The sequence below is a fragment of the Vanessa tameamea genome, chromosome 17, assembly GCF_037043105.1.
Source record: "Vanessa tameamea isolate UH-Manoa-2023 chromosome 17, ilVanTame1 primary haplotype, whole genome shotgun sequence".
NCBI classification, from domain to species: Eukaryota; Metazoa; Arthropoda; class Insecta; order Lepidoptera; family Nymphalidae; genus Vanessa; species Vanessa tameamea.
In genome coordinates, this window is record NC_087325.1 from 340,083 (window position 1) to 360,424 (window position 20,342).

The 20,342-nt window shown below is 34.8% G+C and overlaps 1 protein-coding gene across 1 annotated transcript in view; it reads right to left on the reverse strand.

Moving 5' to 3' along the window:
• Positions 1-1,248: 1,248 nt before the first annotated feature.
• The window catches only part of LOC113394785 (uncharacterized), a 422,241-nt gene continuing 403,147 nt past the window's right edge, over positions 1,249-20,342 (reverse strand). Inside the window, exons 4-9 of the mRNA XM_064217438.1 lie at positions 7,289-7,667; positions 5,968-6,137; positions 5,280-5,887; positions 3,674-5,201; positions 3,353-3,464; positions 1,249-2,200 (exon numbers count right to left, since the gene is read on the reverse strand). Coding sequence (XP_064073508.1) covers positions 2,074-2,200; positions 3,353-3,464; positions 3,674-5,201; positions 5,280-5,887; positions 5,968-6,137; positions 7,289-7,667 — 2,924 coding nt within the window. The 3' untranslated portion in view covers positions 1,249-2,073. The remainder of the gene's footprint in view (positions 2,201-3,352; positions 3,465-3,673; positions 5,202-5,279; positions 5,888-5,967; positions 6,138-7,288; positions 7,668-20,342) is intronic.

The following is a 20,342-nucleotide window of genomic DNA, read 5'->3' on the forward strand; positions in this document are numbered from 1 at the left end:
ATATTATTGCACGTGTCCTTTTTTACAAGTGTTTACAAGTTTTGTAGCGTAGAAGCAGTTATTAGCATATCTGTTGGTAATACCTATTCCAGTAACGGAGAGGTTTCGTCGCGATGCTTTCGTTTAGTAAGTACTTAGGATGCGAAATTATAGTTTGTCCTTTTCTTCCATCATGCATTCTTTGTTTAATTAGATTGGGATATGTCAGTATTTCAGGCCTAGACAAAAGCTTTCGGTGATTTTCATATTTCAAAAAAATATTCCGAAATATATAAAATGCTCATTAAGAATTCACTTATAAATAATCCATTACTCGCATCATTTCTCATCGGGTAGTCCATATTTGAAACGCGGCTACAAGGTCAAAAACAAACATAATATTGACGATTTTCTTGTCTCTTGAATGAATTAATTTTCACTTTTCTGCAATGAATAAATAGACTATTAAGTTGTAATCAGTCTGAGCCCATAATACAAAATAACTTTGTCTAGGCCGTGCTTAGCAAAAGTACAAACTATAATTTACCAAAATCACCTTTCACTTATTAAAAGCTAATTCCAGATAGCATCTTACACGTGACATGTACTTAAAACAAATTAAAATCAATTTAGGGTAATATTTGGACATATATTTTACACTTAAATCATACATTTATAACACTTCGATAATGAGCATCTATTCAAAGAATATGGAATCGGAACAAGCAATTAAAAACTCTAAACAGAAAATAATAATAGGTAGTTATTAGTTTCTTCAAATCTATTAAAAAGTAATTCTATAAAATATCTGGAAACGAAATTTATAAAATTCATTGTTGGAATATTAATATTTTTGTGCTGACGGTACAAAAAATTAGTTTTTCAATCAAACGTCAACTATTGATAACGAATATTGAAACGAACTATTGAAACGACAAATATTGCTTTGATCTGGTATAAGAGCTTAATAAATTGTCCGATGGAGTGAAAAAGGTAATTATTCACAATGGTTCGTGTGTTGATAATGTCTTAATTTATCATTAATTAATCAATTTGCCTACAAATAAAATCGTGAAGGAACTTCTTAATCCTCCTCTAAAATCTTCTACTATCAAGGAACGGATGTAAATATCTACACGCCTCAGATTCATTTAAGTGGCTTCATGTTACACGATATTTCCTCTCGACAGCGATTCAATATTTATTTTAAATACGATAAAGAGTTTAACACTTTGAAAACGCATTTAAATAGTGTATATTCACCCAGGTTCTTTGAAATACAATCTTCCGTCAATGACATTTAGATTCATTTTGGCACTTCGCTTTTAAAAGGTAACTTAGGACATTATTTTTAATATGATGAGATTATTATTTTCTGTTTAGAGCTCACATTTTACAAGTCTTGCCCGTAAATCTTAGGAGGATTATTCTATATTACAAGGCCGGTAAATATCGAGTTTAAAACATCGTACAAAACGCTTACACATACTTCCTTTAACGGTTTAGTAATCGTTGTTTATATTACCCAAAATCTTTTTACAACTTTACATTATAATAGTATAATTTATAGTACAAATACACTCTTTAAAAAAAAACTAAATAAAAACTGCTATAAAAGTTTCTGACTAGATTAAAAACAAACGTACGATTGCGATAAATGCACTGTCAGTCTTATTTCATAAAATTAAGTCAATGGTTCCGTCTTATTGTATTTCATGAGGTAAATGAATAATCGTCTTCTTGAAATATTTAACGAACATCACCAAACGAGAAATCTAGTAAATATATGCTTAATCGACAACCTTTTGATCTTAATTTATTTTTATAAAGTATATAATTTATCGTTTTATAATTATTACCATCGATCGTAGCGTCACGCGTTATATGTCATTGCATCTCTTTCTAACTTTAATATCCTACCAGAGGTGGGAGTGTTAGCAATAGTGTCCGTGAAATAAGGTATTCATTGGTATTTCATTAAATTGCTGTTATAGCAATAATTTTAGTTATTATTTTGTTAAATTGCCAATTATCTCTCATGGTTAAATAAAAATATATTTTTTAAATAAATTACATTATACTATATTAATATTCTTAGGGCAGATTTGTATAGTTCGCCAAGTCTTTTCCGTTCTTGTACATAGACGTGATGATGGGATCCAGGTTGTGATACTCTTTGCCCGAGCGAGGTCGAAGGGTGCTCGTCGGTTGACGATTTAACCTGTAGAAAAATACCAATATATTGAATATTCGTTTTAAAACTGCGATACTCTAATTTAGTGTTACATTTTTTAAAACTGTATTTTATTTATTTTAATGATTTCATGTTTAAATTTTCAAAAGTTAAAGAAAATCTAATGGCCTGGATCCGAGGAGAACCGGCGAAGGAAAAGCAAAATTAAATATATTTTAGTACAAAAGATCTTGTTTAAATTTAATACAATTATATTTTTCTAGGGAGGTGTGCTATCATCTAAAGTCATTGCTTTTATAATAGGCCTTTTGTGAATAAACGTTCCTTAATAGTTCTTGTTAAACTTGATATTAAAAACTACATTTAATTACAATATTATTATATAAGTGGAATTTAAAACTGTAAAATTAATAATTAAAGCAAGAATTTAAGCAAGAAGTCTAAAGAATGAATTCTTTTTGGTTTTACGTCTTTTAACTTCGAGCAAATTAAAAGATCGCCTAATAAATAAATATTCCGAAAGAAACGTACACAATTTGTAGTAGACATGTTATATATACGTGTACTGGGAATTAATTGGGTAAGATTAATTAGAAAGGCTTCTATCGTAAAATCAGGTTTTTAGAAGATACAAAATTGTTATATTAATATATCTCAGTAAAGCGCGGTATTAGTGTAAGTTAATTCTAATATAATTTATTTTATTTTACTTCATTAGGGAAACAAACAGTACAAGTCATTCTTAAAGCTATAGCATAAACATTAGCACATATACCAGTAAAGTTTCCACTTATAACTAAAACCATACTAAGAGCAGAACAAATTAATTATAATACAATACAATATAATAGAAAAAAACAAAACCATGAAGGATCTAGGATATGGCTCTAATACAAATTTCCTGAAGTTAGCAAATGATTCTGTAAATATATCAATGCTGGAAAATTTAGTGTTTATATTCATATAATAGGATATAGGTACTTGTAATTATTTAGTACAAACTGAAAGAATGGACAGACCAAATCTGTGGAAACTTTACATTCAGGTTAATCTTGTAAAATGACATGACATACCGCTTGTAACTTAAATAAATAGTCAATAACAGTTATCAAAGTGGAGAGTTGTATAAGAATTAATTAATTTAAAATATTTCCATAACAAAAAGTAACTTTTTCAAACCTTCCTCCCATGGGTGTGTCCGAAGATGAATGTGAAGATGTTAAGGATAGAGTTTCTATATAATCCGACATATCTGAAGTTCCACTGGAAGTACTGTGTGTATCCAAAACACCTAAAATTAAAACCATTATAAATATTTTAACATATTTAAAAAAGTCGGATATTGGTAAATTGAGCACAAGTGTTAGGACTCTAACCGAAGATAATTGGTTCAATTTAGTCAAACGCAGCTAAGTTTTCACGCGCTTAACTTTTTTTGTATTTGTTATGTACTGGGCGTAAAGAACTATAAAATTATTCCACATTATTATTACTTCTTACCTTTGAACTGTTTCGGTGGTAAGACCGGTACTTCAGCTTCTGCAGAGGATGATTTCGTATGAACATTATGGTTATTGTGTATTTGCATGGGTTGGTCTCTCAAAAGATCTGATGATTTTGACTTCCGTGGCAAAGACGAATGTATGGAGCCTGATAAATTTCCTCGCAATCTTTTATGTACCATATAATGATATCTAGAGTGACCAGATGTCAAAGGCATCTCAAACTCTTGGAACTCTCCCCCGCCTTGTTTCAATGAACAGCTCGATACACCAGAATCATTAGAGCTGGACGAGTCTCTATTTCCACCTTTGCAAGGTACACTAGATGATCTCTTTATGGCTGCATTATCTATGTGTTTATTTCGTAGGTGTAGAATATCTTTCATTGAACTTTCTTCTGATGTCTTGTTTTCAGATCCAGAAGATTTACAACAGTCATAATATTCTCGATCATTATCACAAGGTGATGACAGTCTATTCTCTAGAGCCAAATTTCTTAAAGTTTCCATTGATGACGATGTTGCATGACTCCCTATACTGCTGTCAAATTCTTTTAAGTCTTCAAGAAGTCTTGAGGAGTCTACAGAACTTGATCTTTTTTGTATCGCTTCCTTGCTACTATTTGATGATATATCGAAGCTTTGAATACAATTTCCACTGCCATGTAATGTAGGTATACTCAATGATTTTTCAATTTCTGTTCGATGTACTTTCGCAATGGGATGTTTTAAGCTTTGAGACCAGTTTGGATTTGGAGACATTGGAGTATAACCCGGATTGTTTCCAATTGGGCGATTAACTAAACAACTTTTAACATCTTTTGATGGTTCCATAAGTAAATACTCATCAGATTTATTTTTCATATCATGTAAAGTAGTTGACTTGCACTGGCCACATTTTAGGCAGGATCGGGTTTTTTTGGGTAAAGTAGTGGTAGCGAGATCTATATTAGCACTAAGAGCATCTAATTCATTTTGAGTTACACCAGCTTTCTTTAACAAATCTTTTGCATTTTCATAGTATTCTAATGATAAAGCAAATTCCAAATTTTCATAATTAGCGTATGGGCCCTCAAAATCTTTACATTCATTTGGTTCTAAGTTTTGATAATTTGTGAACACTATTTCAGTTGCACTGTCTTGGGTTTTATCTTGATCACCAGTACTTTGTCTGTTGGTCTTTCTCGAAACATCCACTGTCGCATATAGTGCCATATCATCTAATTTGCTACTATTGAGAATTTCTGTGTTAATTTTTTCATTGCTCGTGTTTCTCTTACAATACGGCAGACTTATTAAATTATTTGCCCAATTTGTTACTTTTTGACACGGACAATCAACTGGTTGCAAATTTTCGTCGCATTCTACAATAACTGGCTTCTTTTTCGAACCAAATTTTAATATACATCCGCACTTTTTCTTCAATACTAATGACCCAGGTGTTGAAGTATTTGTCACTTGGAAAAGATCATCAGCCAGGGCGGCTTTAATTCTCTTTGGTGTGTCATAATATTTTTCCTTGTCAACCTGTAAAATAATACAAATTTTAGAAAATAGTTTAGCTTATAAAAAAAATGTATTTTAGATCACTTGCTGTGAAATTACCTCAGCATACGATGTTTTGGGAACATCATAGTTTTCATAAGGACCTACTTTTGGATTATTACTAGAGGAGAAGTTATCATTCATAGCACAGCTACATCCTTGTGGCGGTAATGGTGCTGGTGGTTTCTTTTGATCAAAATGTGCTGGTTTTGGTGGCCTAAGTGGTGGTTTTTCTTTACAGTGACATGTATCTTTCCTTATATTTTTTGGCGTTAAATATTCTGTGCTATTAGATGAATTGTCGGAGCAACTTTCAGGAACGGCTTCCATTGTCCAAGCGGGATTAAATTGGCTTCCTGCATTCAGAGCTACAGTTGAAGATCGAGAAACAACGCCAAGTTTAGTCAGGCAGTTATTACAACGCTCTAGTGTGATGTGGTCTGCGTCGTTCCATAGCGGCTTCACACCAATTTCGGTATCTGGTCTGTATTCGTTTTCATCATAACCTCGTTTCTCTGCTGATGGCCAATAAGGTGATATATCTCCGCAATCTTCTCCGAAATAATTTTCCTCATACAAAGCGCTTGCATTATCTATTACTGATTGATCACCAGTGTTAAAATCAGATAAGCGGGTATTTGGTCGAGATTTGAATCTGCGTTCTGTTCCTGTAATAAGAAATGCAAACAAAAATATTACATTTAATGAGAAAAAGAATATTTTATAAATAATATGCGAACTACTATACCGCTACCCCTCGACGCAGGAGTTCTTTGTTGAAGATTTCCTTGTGCTGCTTGATCAAATGCATCCGTTATATCCTGGGCTTGGTCGGTAATCAGCATATGGAGTCCCTCCCCCTTGCCACAATGAGATCCACCCTCAAAGCAAAACCGACCCTCCACTACACCATAGCGCCTTGAAACAGCACAGGAGTATTATAAAAAAAATCAAACAATCAATTAAATAATAATGAAAAGCATATTAATACCAAATTGTATTCAGTGAAATAATTATACGAGTATATTATATGACGAAATAGGTCATGAGATCATGTTTGAATAACATACTCAACTATTGTATGTAAAAAACGATTATTTCTAAAGGCATACTGTGTTAATTCATAAATCATTGAAAAAACTAAACAAATCGGCAAATTTGTACGGACTTATAACATTATTTCTAACTTTAAAACTTTGCATTACAGTGGCTTAACTGGAAACTACAAACAAGCAGAATACAGCAATAGCAAAGACTAAGTTCAACCGAGATCATTAAAACGTTGCTTCCTGTTTCTATGTGAACTTAGTTACTAATATCATAAATCATTTCATTTAAAAAATGTATACTTAATTTTTTCTATCAATATTTTTTATATATAAATGCGTAATGTTTTAACGTATGAACAATTAATCAAAGTAATATTTATTTGTTTTCCGAAAATAATTTCCAAGTAAAAAGCACTAAAGTATTATATTTCAGTTTAATAGCGAAACAGTAAATAGTATCAGTTAATCTTTTTAATCACAAGTAACCCACATTACATGATCATTTTTCACGAGGTTAACAGGCCGTGACGCGGTCGTAATTTCAGAAATATGTGCATCAAAGCATTTGAGGAAAATGTTGGCAAGTCACAGGAATGGGATAAGATGCCGACAAAATGGCGGCGCGGCGTACAAAATGGCTGCTGTGGCGGAAGTCGCCGCCATTAACTCACTGGCGGCCAGACGAACTACATAAACCAACAGATGCTGCATTTATGGACCGGCCGTGAAATGATAGAGTTTTATTGTCCGCTGTGTATGTATGTCGTTCTGTGACTGCATTCACATTGGAGCCAAAGTCGGTTTTATGGTCCGTTTCAGTTTTATTTACTCGACTTCGTTGCGGAGCGTCTTAAATTTTTATGAACTAAGTTGTTATTATTTATTGATGCCGTTACTTATTGATGAAATAGATTTATAGCTTTAGCTAGTATCGTATCCGCAAATAATGAGAAAGAAAAATAAATAGTGATGATTTTTGTGGTAGCTTCCGTTGCTTATAAGTTCATAGAAATATCTCACCTCAAATGAGCAAGTTCCCATAATCCAAGTACTCGAGGTGGAACTCCACTCGTCAAAGCGAATCTTCTACCTTGGAGATGGAGTCTCGCAGGTCCCGCGGGAAGTTTTCGAGAGCCTCCACCCCCAATCATAATCAAGAATTCTTTCGACGACCCCAGTTGACCTCCAACTTTGACCTGCCATGAAATTAGTCTTTCTCTTGTTTCAAAGGCTAGAACAACGGTTACATCTTGACATATTATGGCGATTGTATTGGACTCTTTGTCTAACGTGAATCCAGATTCAAACCCTAGAAAATGTTGAAGGGAAAGAGATGCTTTCGTTTGACCTTTTTTGTATCGGTCTTTGGGATCACGATAGAGTTGCAGGTGGAGGCAATCTGAAACAATGAAAAATATAAAGTTAATATACAAAAATTAAAATAATTTTTATTGGTATTACGAACTTAAATTATAATTTAAGGTCAAAAGGTGTTAAGTGTTCAATAAACTACGGAAAATATTTTTTTTCATATTTCATAAAATGTCTGGCGCTTGTCAAGTTACGAATTCTCATTATATTTTATATGAATTTATATATTAAAATCAGTATTTCCTATTCCAAACTTACTTCGTGTGTGACTTGTATGTGGCAAAATTGGAAAACATAGAATGAGGATCATGCATGCTAATTACATCCTTATTTTACTAATCACACTAGTGAATTTATTAGATCGTTAATTTCTACTTGCTCTAAAAACGCAGCTACAATTTTTCTCGTAACAGAAGTCCTCGATCCCGTAATTAACGGAAAGAAGGGCTTAAAGCCGATCTTCCACAAAAACTTAGCTGAGCGGCGCTGTAATAGTGACATCGACAATATGAGAAATTACAAAAAGTCGTCTTTTAGAGTTTGCAATTCTCTGTAACTAGTTCCAGAAAAGTTTTAGCTATTCTCCGCTATGCACTTAATGGACGATCACCTTACCACGACCCAATTACAGCAGGCGGTCAGAACAGTTCAATTAGCAAGGATTTCTTTGAATCAGACCGAATTAAAGCCTAGTGAGCCACGTTATTGGACGAAACTAAAGATTGTGTATTTTTATTGGTAATTGTGGATATGTACTCTAGTATATTGTTTCTTTTGTATGATTGTGAAAATTAATTGCTAAGGCTTTCGTTTGCCTCACCTGTTAGTATGTGTGGGTATTGAGAATTAATTTGAAATCAGTTTTATAAAAACCATTTGAGCTGACCCTTACTCGTACAGTTTCTGGTGACGATGAAAATATAATCAGGTATAAAAGTAACGACTTGTCATTGCTGGGAAGGCCTTTGGGAAGGTTTGGCTGAATTTCTCCACTCAGCTCCATCGTGTGTTGGTGGACCCACATGAGGCACAATTTTATTAAAACTTGTCACATGTAGATTTCCTTACGATATTGTCCTACGCCGCCAAGACCCAGATTAATTATAAACACAAATTAAATGAATGGAAATCCAGTGTTGCTTGTCTGTGTTTGAAACATCGTTAAGATGCATAACCTCTAGACGATATTGTCTTAAATGAATAACTATATTTTAATCGTTTTAACAGATGGGTAAAATAAAATCACGTGTAACAAGCTTAGATCATTGTCACTCAAAAATGTTACTTACCTTGTGTAATCAGGCAATACAAGTTAAAAAAAATTACTTGTGTTTGTTGTAACAGTAACTTTGAGCCTAAGATATTTGCTTCATAGTAACTTCTTCATTCTTCTGTAAATGTAATAAAAATAAAAGCTTTTTCTATCACCATTTCTACTTTGACCAACAAAGAAATTGGCGAGTGTGAAATGCTATGTAAAATAGTTTCGGTAAGTAGATTGATTTTGTGAATATGTAAAAACGATTTCGTGTGTGGGGTCGCTTCGGGACTCGTAAACTGGGCAAAAACATGGGACTACTTTTATCCGCTTTTTGGTGATGTCTTTAAATCTTCGCTACTGATTGACATTAATCAAGCGAAGTCTTTTCTACAGCTCGTTACTTTGATCATAGTTGTTTGGTGTTCTTTATTGACAGTTACAATATTTATTTTTTATTAATCCAATTTCCATCTGTTTATGTAGGCCTCATCGTTTATTTTACCACCAAACCTTTGTTATAATTTGCCCCATTCAGATTTGTGGGTTAAAGTTCGTGTGCATATTAACACATTTATATATTCACATTCTTTAATACACTAAACTTATTTTAGATAATTATCTGTGGTAGTTAATTACCCAAAACATAAGTCCTGTCTTTTTAACATTTGTCTAAATCCCCAGGCGTAAATGAGACACCAGCAAGTAACGTACTACCAGGAAACATTATAATTAATAAATAGAATTGACTGATGAGATGAACATAATCCATCAAAATTGAAGAGACAGAATCCTATTCGTAGTCGAAGGTCTTTCAACCCCCTTATTAATTAGACATGGCTCCTCGCTCGTTCATAATTGCCGCTGAAAGTTCTACTAATTACTTTTAAAAATGAGAACGGTAATTTTATCTACATTTTTAACGGCACTCCAATTTTGTTCGCATTAAGTAATTACAGGATTCAGATTTTAGACTCATTAGGCAATTTTCAAGTGTCCTGAAGTGTTTTAATGAAAATATCATTTTTATCCTTCGCATATTAGAAGCAAGGGGAACTATTTATGAATGATTTCAAATTGGTTCCGTTGGATGAAACAATAGTGAGAAGAGTTTTATATGTATTAGTTATATAGGAAGCATTTTTTGTACTAAATTTGATTTATTAAAATTAAATTAATTTATGTAAATAGTGTATTGTTTATATGTGCACATTTTGATATATAAACGAAATATTTAAATGTTATAAAACATAACTATTAGATTCCAGTAAACAATATATATATTATTATATATAAGATATATATTATTAAAACAAAAAAACGCGTCCTATCCTTTCTATTTTGTTAGAAGCAAAACGCCGCATCATAAACTTTTATTCGTCGCACCCAAAAACATAACTGATACTCAATATAATAAAAAAAATACATTTCTAGAATATTCCTGTTCCCAATACGTGAGGAACTTATTCGAGTAATGTATGAATTAATAACGCACAGTGACCTTTTGTTTTTTATCGAACTTTCGAAGGGTCCTTCAATCAACTCGTTCCAGATATTTCGTTTTCAATTGCCATTATTTGTGCTGAAAATTGATACGGAAAATACAAATATGATCCCATGTACCATTGTTTAGCAAAATACTATAAAATACTACTATTACGGCCGTAAACATTTCGCGTAATAAGAAACTATTGGGTGTATTTTGTTGATTTTGAAGCTTTGTGTTTATTTAAATGAACTCGTTTATTATGACGTGGTTATTATCATACGTTATGCAAACATCAGCGATCATTGATCGACGGGAGTATTCCGTAATATAAAATATATTATAACGAATACTACTAGTATAGCTATTTTATAAAATGAAAGTCGAAATTCACCATAGAACACGATCGATCGAACACACAGTAATAATCATATCATTCAAAGAATACCCGCATCGAAACAGTGTATTACCGTAATTAGGTTCCGAAGTTTGTACAGGCGTATAACAGATTACTATTAAATTCATGCAAAACAAAATAATTTACATTAATAATGAAATGAATGTATAATACGGAAATGCCAGCATACGTAATGATGTAAAAGTTCAAAGGACGTTTTGCAAATGAAAGACGTGACGCCAAACAAAATATTCTATTTAACGACACGCAAATTCCAGAACATGTAACCGAACAAATAGGAACTACATTAGCATTCGGCGATAGCTTCCGAAAAATCAACATACATTTTATTCGGAGCTCGTCGCACGAAATCTAATTACAGATCCGCTGAAATAATCACGAGAATCCACATTTCGCCAACCGTTGTCACCTTGAACCGATCCATCCGACGCAAACTTGTATCCATTAGGTAACACCCCGTTTTTCCTTCGAGACTTTACCCGATGAGTCGGCTTTACTGAACTTTTGCGAATACATTAGCTTCGAAAAGCGACGCAACTGACAAATTTGAACCGACATGCCTCTACACCTTCTAAGTTCCAACTCAACGTACCACCCAGTGACGACCTCATTCATTACGCTTCCGGAACGAATATCGGTTACAATTTTGAATTTAAGAGCGTCAATGGAAGGTGCTCTGCAATTTTAATAGTAAAGTAAAACATTCAAATTCTAAGTATTACTAGGATAGCGCTTTGACACCCAACTCTAAAAGGGAAATCCCTGTAATTTTGGCGCGTGACAAATTAAGGTGCCTAAAGAAACATGCTGTTGTTCGGTGTCCTAGTCCTTAAATACTATAAGCCTTTTTTTACTCAGAACAACGGGATTCTTAAATTCAAAAATAGAATTGTAAAAAGCGCAAAGGGTGGCGAAATTGAGATTGATGACACGTTTGCGCTTTTTATGCCAAGAACGTGTAAAAGAGGCAAAAGCGAACGTCATCAGAGTACGTCGTAAAAAATTGAAACAGATTGTTTTCAATAAAATGTCACACATTAATTGAGAAAAATTACTAAAATGGATGAGACTTAGAAAAAATCTATTTATATACGGACACTATAAAAAGATATGAAATAATATTGCGGGTTTAAGTCTGCGCAAACACCGGCTGAATTTTTAATTAATCTGTTGTTAGAATTCATCTCGTGTGACTACAAGTAACAACGTTTGCGTGTGTCAGATGAAACTCTGCCAAAACAAGGGCTTTTATCTGGTACAAAAATATGTATTAAATATCGATCTAAACCAAAATGTCAAGAATAAAAGAGAAATGTAAAAGATACATCGTCTCGCGCTGCCGTCGATGGAAATGTTAACAATGGTCTAAATTATTAGCGACATTCGTCGAGCGCGGCGTGTCGCGATTTATCTCCCATCTTCCGTTGGAGCGACAATTCTTGGAACTTTGTTTGTTCTTTCATTAGGCCTTTGACAAACAGACGTTTGAAAATGTCATATTATCTGTAACGAACGAATATTACTTTCTTAGTTGCGAAGACTTTTAGACAACTCAGTTTCTCGCCTTATTCGTATTCATTGAAAAGTTTCAAACAGAAACTGTCTCGTCATTATTACTTTGTTTGATGGAAGATGAGAATTATTTATATGGATTCCATGACAAAACGGTAGAATCATCTCGATTTGTTTATTATTGATTAACGGCGTAATGTTCAAGTCACACCAAAAACAGTTCGTAATTCAAAATTACCGTGGCGCTGGAAAATTCGAAATGTAACGATAATAGCAAGGGATTAAATCATGCATAATTAAAAGCCCTCATATTTCCATCCATCGGGCTAAATGATTACCATTTAGCAATTGCCAAATGAATGGCTAAACAGATCGCCCCGATGATTAGCGAACTGTTTGCTTTCTATCAGTTTCTGATTGTGTAACCATTGCTGTCTGCGTGTCGTGTTGCGAATTATATTATTTATTTTTGCTTGATACTTGTAACGTTTCATTACTATTATAACAGGATCAAAACAATGCATTCACATTTGTATAAAACGAACATTATTCGCGGGAACTACCCAATGATTGATAACAAAGCACGTTGAATGCCACATACTGAATCAATATACCCATATTATCCTAATTATTATATCAATTGGAATTGGTATTGCAAATTCCAATCCGGGGCAAGCAGTTCTGTGTTTAATTTGTATTTATATTCACTAGCATAAACCGCAGTTTCGCCCGTTTGGAATTCACTTTGTGACAATAATGGAGAAGCTCTAAACCTTTTTCTTCAAACCTCAAAAAGAAGATGAGGGTTCAGCTCATAGTTGAGCATTACAGTGATGTTCACCTGCAATGTTATAATCTGTAACATTACAGATTTCTCTCTGTAACATTACATCAGTCAGAAAGGGCAATCTTGCGTTACAGTGTAAAAACTGCAAAGAAAAAAGTGGAAAAAGACTGCAAATTAAACCCTAGATTTAACAATCTATATCATGATGTAACATATCAGAGGCGAGTGCCGCCGGTGAGAGACTGTTCTTGTTTAATATACTTAATTATTGGCGTTTCATTTATTCACAAATTTGACCTTAGGTAAAAACAAACTCTCTCTTTCTGTTATCATTGATTTGTCAATAGATAAAAGAGGATACAGCACTGTTGAACTAATCAATCCATAAAAAATATATTCTATAGATAAATCCGATGAAAAATCTAAATTTAATCGCTTTTTATTATGTTCCTTATAAAGTTAAACATTGCTATAATTATATTGATTTAAGTAAGACATTTAAATATTTCATTTGATTTACTAGAGACATATTCCAAGATGATAATGAAGTTTATCATATAGATCAATGTATTAGCGTTGCAACGCCGATGATCTAACAGCCAAGGATAGGACGCCGGGGGCTGGGTGCACGCCAAACTGAGATAAATGTTCCGACCCGCCACTTGGTACAAGCAACTACAATGTCTATTTGGATGTGGTATCGCAGTATCACTACATAGTATAAAACAAAGTCGCTTACCGCTGTCTGTCCCTATGTATGCTTAGATCTTAAAAACTACGCAACGGATTTTGATGCGGTTTTTTTATTGATAGAGTGATTCGAGAGGAAGGTTTATATGTATAACAAATGCAGTATATAGTTGAGTAATACTGATAATTTTAGAGGTTTTTAATGTGATGTCGTAAATAAACACACTTTTTGCGCTTAAATTGCAAACGTGGGCTGAACCCTACGAGATAGATCAAAATAATGTACTATAGTATCGTACACCTTAAAACGGTCTTCAAAAAAGTCCGCGATGGTATGATGTCTATGTCTTAGGGATAACCGCTCGCTACCGTCGCTAGTCAATTATAAAACGGTATTATAAATATGGTGCGGCTTAGGGTAAATACAACCCAGTCATCAGATAATCTACCGCAATATAGCATTCTTATTGTGTTCCGATTGAAGGGTGAGTCAACCAATGTAAATACAGGCACGAGGGGTTAACCTTCTTAGTTCCCAACGTTGGTGGTGCATTGGTGTTGTAGGAGATAGTGAATATTTCTATTTCTAGTTCTTACAGGCATCTGCCTTAGTATGTGTGAGACGACTAAGATAAAGAGAGCAAAAAATACAAACTAGATTATATTTGTTAAGTTGTTTTTTATTTAAAATGAACGTAAATTATAGTAGAATATTTTTAGAAAAAATAATTCTATATGACGTTATTTTTTCCTGTTTTAATATACGAGTATCTTTTTATAATTACTAGGAGTGCATAAACATAGAGGATATTGCATAACAACATTCCTATTCGCACATCCAGGTTCACAACGTCCGTGTAGTCGTTAGATGTTATAAGCGATACGCCGCCCCCTATTTAATCGGATCGGAATAATCTTCGATATTATTTGCCTAAGATAAGCTTCGTAGATAATAATGTGTTGCCATATCGTACGAGCTTCGTGACGAATTAATCTCATTTGTCTTAATATCGTTATTTGACGGTGATAGATCTAATGATAATATTAGTTGAAATAGCGAATATGCCTTTAAATAGAGTGTTTTTACAGAGATACGTTTAAGTTATTGTTCAATATAGAAACATTACATATGTTTCGATATTGTATCTGTCTGTATATCCGACGGGCACAAGGGACATAATATTTCAGTTCTCAAGGTTTGTGGTGTTTTGGGGATATAAGGATTGTTTAAAAAAAATACGGCACCAATGTCTATAAATAGTGGTAGCCACTAACCGTCAGGTGGTCAATTTGCCCATCCGCTTACCAATGATACAAAAATTTATTATTGACTGTTAAAATCTACCAATGTTGCGGACAAAAATACGCGACACCTCAGAAAAATCGATTAAAGAATAAAATTAATAATTTTTCACCGTGAATATTTGTTAATTCTTTGGAAGGACCTGGAGGTGATCATTTCATTCCGAAACCATGCATTCATTAAAAGAGTCATTAGCTTTATAATATCAAAGAAACCATCATTATTTTTTTATTATTAATTATATATTTTTGAGAAGTTCTAGGTAATAAGCTTATTATAATAAAAGTATATACCGATGTCACAATTTCTAGAAAATCTTTTACCTACGCCAGTATGTATGTGATTTTCAAAACCTATTTTAAAAACATATTGATAAATTACTTCAATGATTACGATTATAATTCAATATTCATATTTTATCGCGATCAAATGTTTTATCAAGAGATATAAATTTTCGATTGTTATAAAATTAATTTGCCGGCTCAATTTGAATCTATTGTCTTTTATAAAACGTAAATCGACTAACCCTTTGTTCGTGTATCAATAAAAATGTTCAGATGATACAAGCGTATATATTTTCGAGTTAAAAAATATATTTCATGCATTTTTTTATATTTAAAACTATTGTTCGAATATTGTACAATGCGAAAATAAAATGTATAGTGTGAGCCGCGTTGCTGGCTGAATGAATGAATCATACTTATATGTTAAGTGTGTTGTGTGTGAGTATATATTTTGTTTGTTTATGTACTCGTGTATAATTATATACATATATAATATATTTATAAAACATTTAGCGCTATCTACATTTTAGCCACGGAGAAGGGGGAGAAGCCACCGGATTTCTCAAATATAGGACAACTCACGACCCGATGACGAATATCAGACGCAGGACTAACCTGCTTTTCAACGAGGCATTTCATACCGCCAACTTCAATGGCGACGAATGAACCAGTGCTCGGAATACAGAAGCAGTTAAAGGAAATTCTGATGACAGCACTGCCTTCGTCTAATATATATCCTTAGCAGCTGTACAGCTGTAAACAATGCGGTAACGTGTGCTCGCAGTAAGCTCAGTGACAGTGCAGAGGTTGAATTACACTTCATTCATCCTTCACATCGAAATACAATACGAAGTGTTGCAGCTTGTCAGCGTAATTGATGAGTTACGATGTACTAATGTTATTCTTAACGAAATATATTCTTCGTTTCATTTATATTAACATAGAATAAACAATAGTTCTTCTGGCTTCTAAATATTACGTAAAATACTTGGGACTATTAGAAGTGCAAATAATTTTATTTTTCACAAATTTTTACATTATAACAATCAGGAGTAACCTATTGATTTTAGCTTTTGGCTTGGATTCTTAATTTATACCTGGGCTGCGGACTTGTCTCCTTTTATTGGAGAAGGTTTAGAGCTTATTACACCACACTGCTTAATTGCAGATTGGTGGATATAAACGTGGCCAAATTTCATCCGACATATCATTTTTTCTCATATTTTCCTCCATCGCGAAGTGCTAGATGAATTATAAAACAAATTAAGAACAAGAAAATTCAGTAATGGTTGTTAATTGTGGGAAAACAATACAATCATTACTTCAGAACTTAATAATTAGTATAATATCATCTCATAGGCGCGATCCGATCATTGAGACATCTTAGCCTTTTTATATTCATCATCATCATCATCAGCCCGCATTCGTCCACTGCTGAACATAGGCCTCTCCAAATGCACGCCACTGTGGTCTTTCTTCGGCAACTCGCATCCAACTCCTGCCAGCCGTCTTGCGCAAATCATCACTCCACCGTGCCTGAGGACGTCCTACACTACGTTTGCCGAGACGCGGTCTCCACTCTAGAACACGTTTTCCCCAACGGTTATCGGTTCTACGACAAATATGGCCGGCTCACTGCCACTTCAGCTTACTAATCCGGTGGGCTATGTCAATGACTTTGGTTCTCTGACGGATCACCTTATTTCTGATGCGATCCCTCAGAGATACTCCGAGCATAGCCCTTTCCATAGCACGCTGAGCGATTTTAACCCGATGGACCAGGTTTGTCGTGAGTCTCCACGTTTCGGCTCCGTATGTAATGACGGGTAGGACGCACTGGTTGAAGACTTTCGTCTTAAGGCACTGTAGGATCGACGATGTGAAGATTCGTCGTAACTTCCCAAATGCTGCCCAACCTAGCTGAATTCTTCTATTCAACTCGTCCTCAAAGTTGTTTCTACCTAATCGCAATGTCTGCCCGAGGTAGACATATTTTTGAACAACTTCGAGGACGGTACCGTGTATCGCAGTCGGTTCCGGTAGAACATGTTCAATGAACATGACCTTAGTTTTATCCAAGTTCATCCGTAGGCCGATGCGCATAGAAGAATCAGCCAGCTCATTCAGCATTTGTTGTAGCTCCTGCAGCGTTTCTGCCATGATGACGATGTCGTCTGCGAATCTCAAGTGAGAGATGTACTCGCCATTGATGTTGATGCCACGCCCTTTCCAGTTCCGCGTCTTGAACATGTCCTCCATTGCATTAGTGTACAATTTGGGAGAAATAACGTCCCCTTGTCTCACTCCTCGATGCAATGGTATGGGATTTGTTTGCTGATTCTGTACTTGGACAGACATGGTGGCGACTTTGTAGAGACATCTCATCACTTGGATGTATCGCCAATCAACTTGGCAACGCTGCAGGGACTCCAGAACAGCCCAGATTTCAACCGATTCAAAGGCCATCTCATAGGTCACGAATGCAAGACATAGGGGCCGATTATACTCATGGGACTTCTGTATAATCTGCCGCACTGTGTGGATGTGGTCTATGATGCCGTATCCGCTCCGAAATCCGGCCTGTTCCGGGGGTTGGAATTCGTCCAATCTTCGCGCAAGATGGTTCGTGATCACTTTTGAAAACAGCTTATAGACGTGGCCCATTAGGGATATGGGTCGATAGTTCTTCAGCACGGTCTTGTCTCCCTTTTTGAAGAACAGGAGAACCACACTCCTACTCCACGCCTCCGGAGTTCTCCCTTCGAAGAGGACAGAGTTATAAAGCTTCTGGAGCTCCCTCAGTACGGGTTTACCTCCTACTTTCAATAACTCTGTTATAACGCCGTCCTCTCCAGGGGCTTTTCCATTTTAAGCTGTTTAAGAGCAATCTCGATTTCGCCAATACTGACTTCTGGCAGGTCTTCGGTGAAAGGGCGTGTTAATGTAGCTCTAGGATCCTCATTTTCGGGATCAGGTCGAGATGCATGCGATGCGTATAACCGGCCGTAGAAGTCCTCTACTTCCGAAAGAACTGCCGGCTTGAAACGACTTCTCCACTTGCTGTGGTCAACTTCGTCAGGTGGCTCCTTCTAAGAAATTGTACGAACACCTTAGACCCCCGTTTCTGGTCGATGGCTCTTTCAATCGTAAGAGTATTGGAGCACCGGAACTTCATCAGACGGACGCGCTCGGCCTTAAAATTGATATTCAGAGAGCCTCGGACAAGTCGGTGATCACTACTGGTATTGAACCTGTTGAGCACTAAGACGTCTCTGAATATGTGCTTTTTGTCCATCATGATGAAATCGATCTCATTTTTGGTCATAGCGTCGGGGCTTTGCCACGTCCACTTCCTTTGGGGCTGCTTCTTGAAGAAGGACTCTATCAAGAAGAGCCCCTCCCGTTCGAGGAAGTTGACAAGCATTTGCCCCGTATGATTTCTGCTTCCAAATCCATGGGGTACGTTATCTATTATGCCACCAATTCATTACAGCGAGCGTTGTAATCCGTTAGACACGAGAAACACTCGCACGTATTCTGTCACCTCGTTAGCACTATAGCAGGCACGTATACATTCCAAATGATCTATGTCAAAGGGATAAAATTATATAGCGATCTACATGTTACAACAGTATGACGTGTCTTCCCAATAATTTTCCCAATTATTTTGACAGAAACAAAGACAAACATTGTATAAAGAACTCATCTCAATAAATATATTCCATATTATATGTTATTACGATTTTAAATGATATGAACGTATGAGAAAATCTTAAGGAGTTTGCGTAATGAACAGAGCTATACATTATTCCTTAACTGTCCCGTGGGATCTACTTACCGTACCGTAATATTAATAACCTACTTATCAACCCAAAATATAAGCCTATTATCAAAGCAAATTTTATTAATTTAATCTATACGAGTATGTTCACATGGTTCAACGTTTATTCCCGTTAGTACAGCTTTGTGCAGTCCCCTCATTTGGATGATACAATCCTATCGTGTTCTGCTTGATATATCTCTTAAACTCTTTAGTGTCTCAATTCTAGTCAGCTTTATACAACTAGGTTGGAAATAGGAACTCCATGCTTTTCTATCATCTATATATTTGTGTATTGTGTCGGTTATTTCGTTTTTATATGACTTAAATTTATCAAAAGGCAAAGTCAATTTCAATTTCAATTCTGAGCGGAAGCTCCTCCTCCTTCCTCCTATACCAGCTTCTCCTATTTGACCGTATCCAACGCAGAGCGGTTCGAATTATCGACGAACAAGACCTTTTCGATCTGCTTTATCCTTTGCGTAGAGATGTTGGATCATTCTGCATCTTATACCGCATTTTTCACCAGTAATGTTCTGAGGAATTGTTTGGATTTATCAAGGCTGCTGACTTTCACTTTCGGACATCGCGTGAGAATTGAAGTATCATCCGCACCACCTAGATGTCCGAAAATCTACAACAGTACTATATTTAAGGCATTTTCTTCCAATTTATCGAACCAGCTTTCGCCGATGGTTTTACCGAACCGATACTTGGGAGCCTTCAAAAAATATTGCAGATGTCCATAGGTGGTGGTAGTCGCTGTACATCATAATATTTTGGCTCTGTGTAAATAAATAATTTCACAAAATCTTGATATTTTAATAATGGATGAGCTGATTCCCAATAATAATTAAAAATATACTTACATAGTTTTATCAAATATAATAGGTATGTATATTTTAATTATTTTTATCAAACAATTTCGGCTTCGAATAAAAAGTCGAGTTTTATTTGGCTACTTCAATATTTATCACGATTTTATAATTAATTTTCATAAAGAAGAAATAATTCATGTGAACTGCATTCGACCCACTTACCATATTATTGGGCCAAGTACCATAGAAGTGGAGAGCAAGGGTCAGAGCATATTATGTTTTATATTAATACAATTAATGCGTTCCAGTAGTAAATAAGATGGTAAA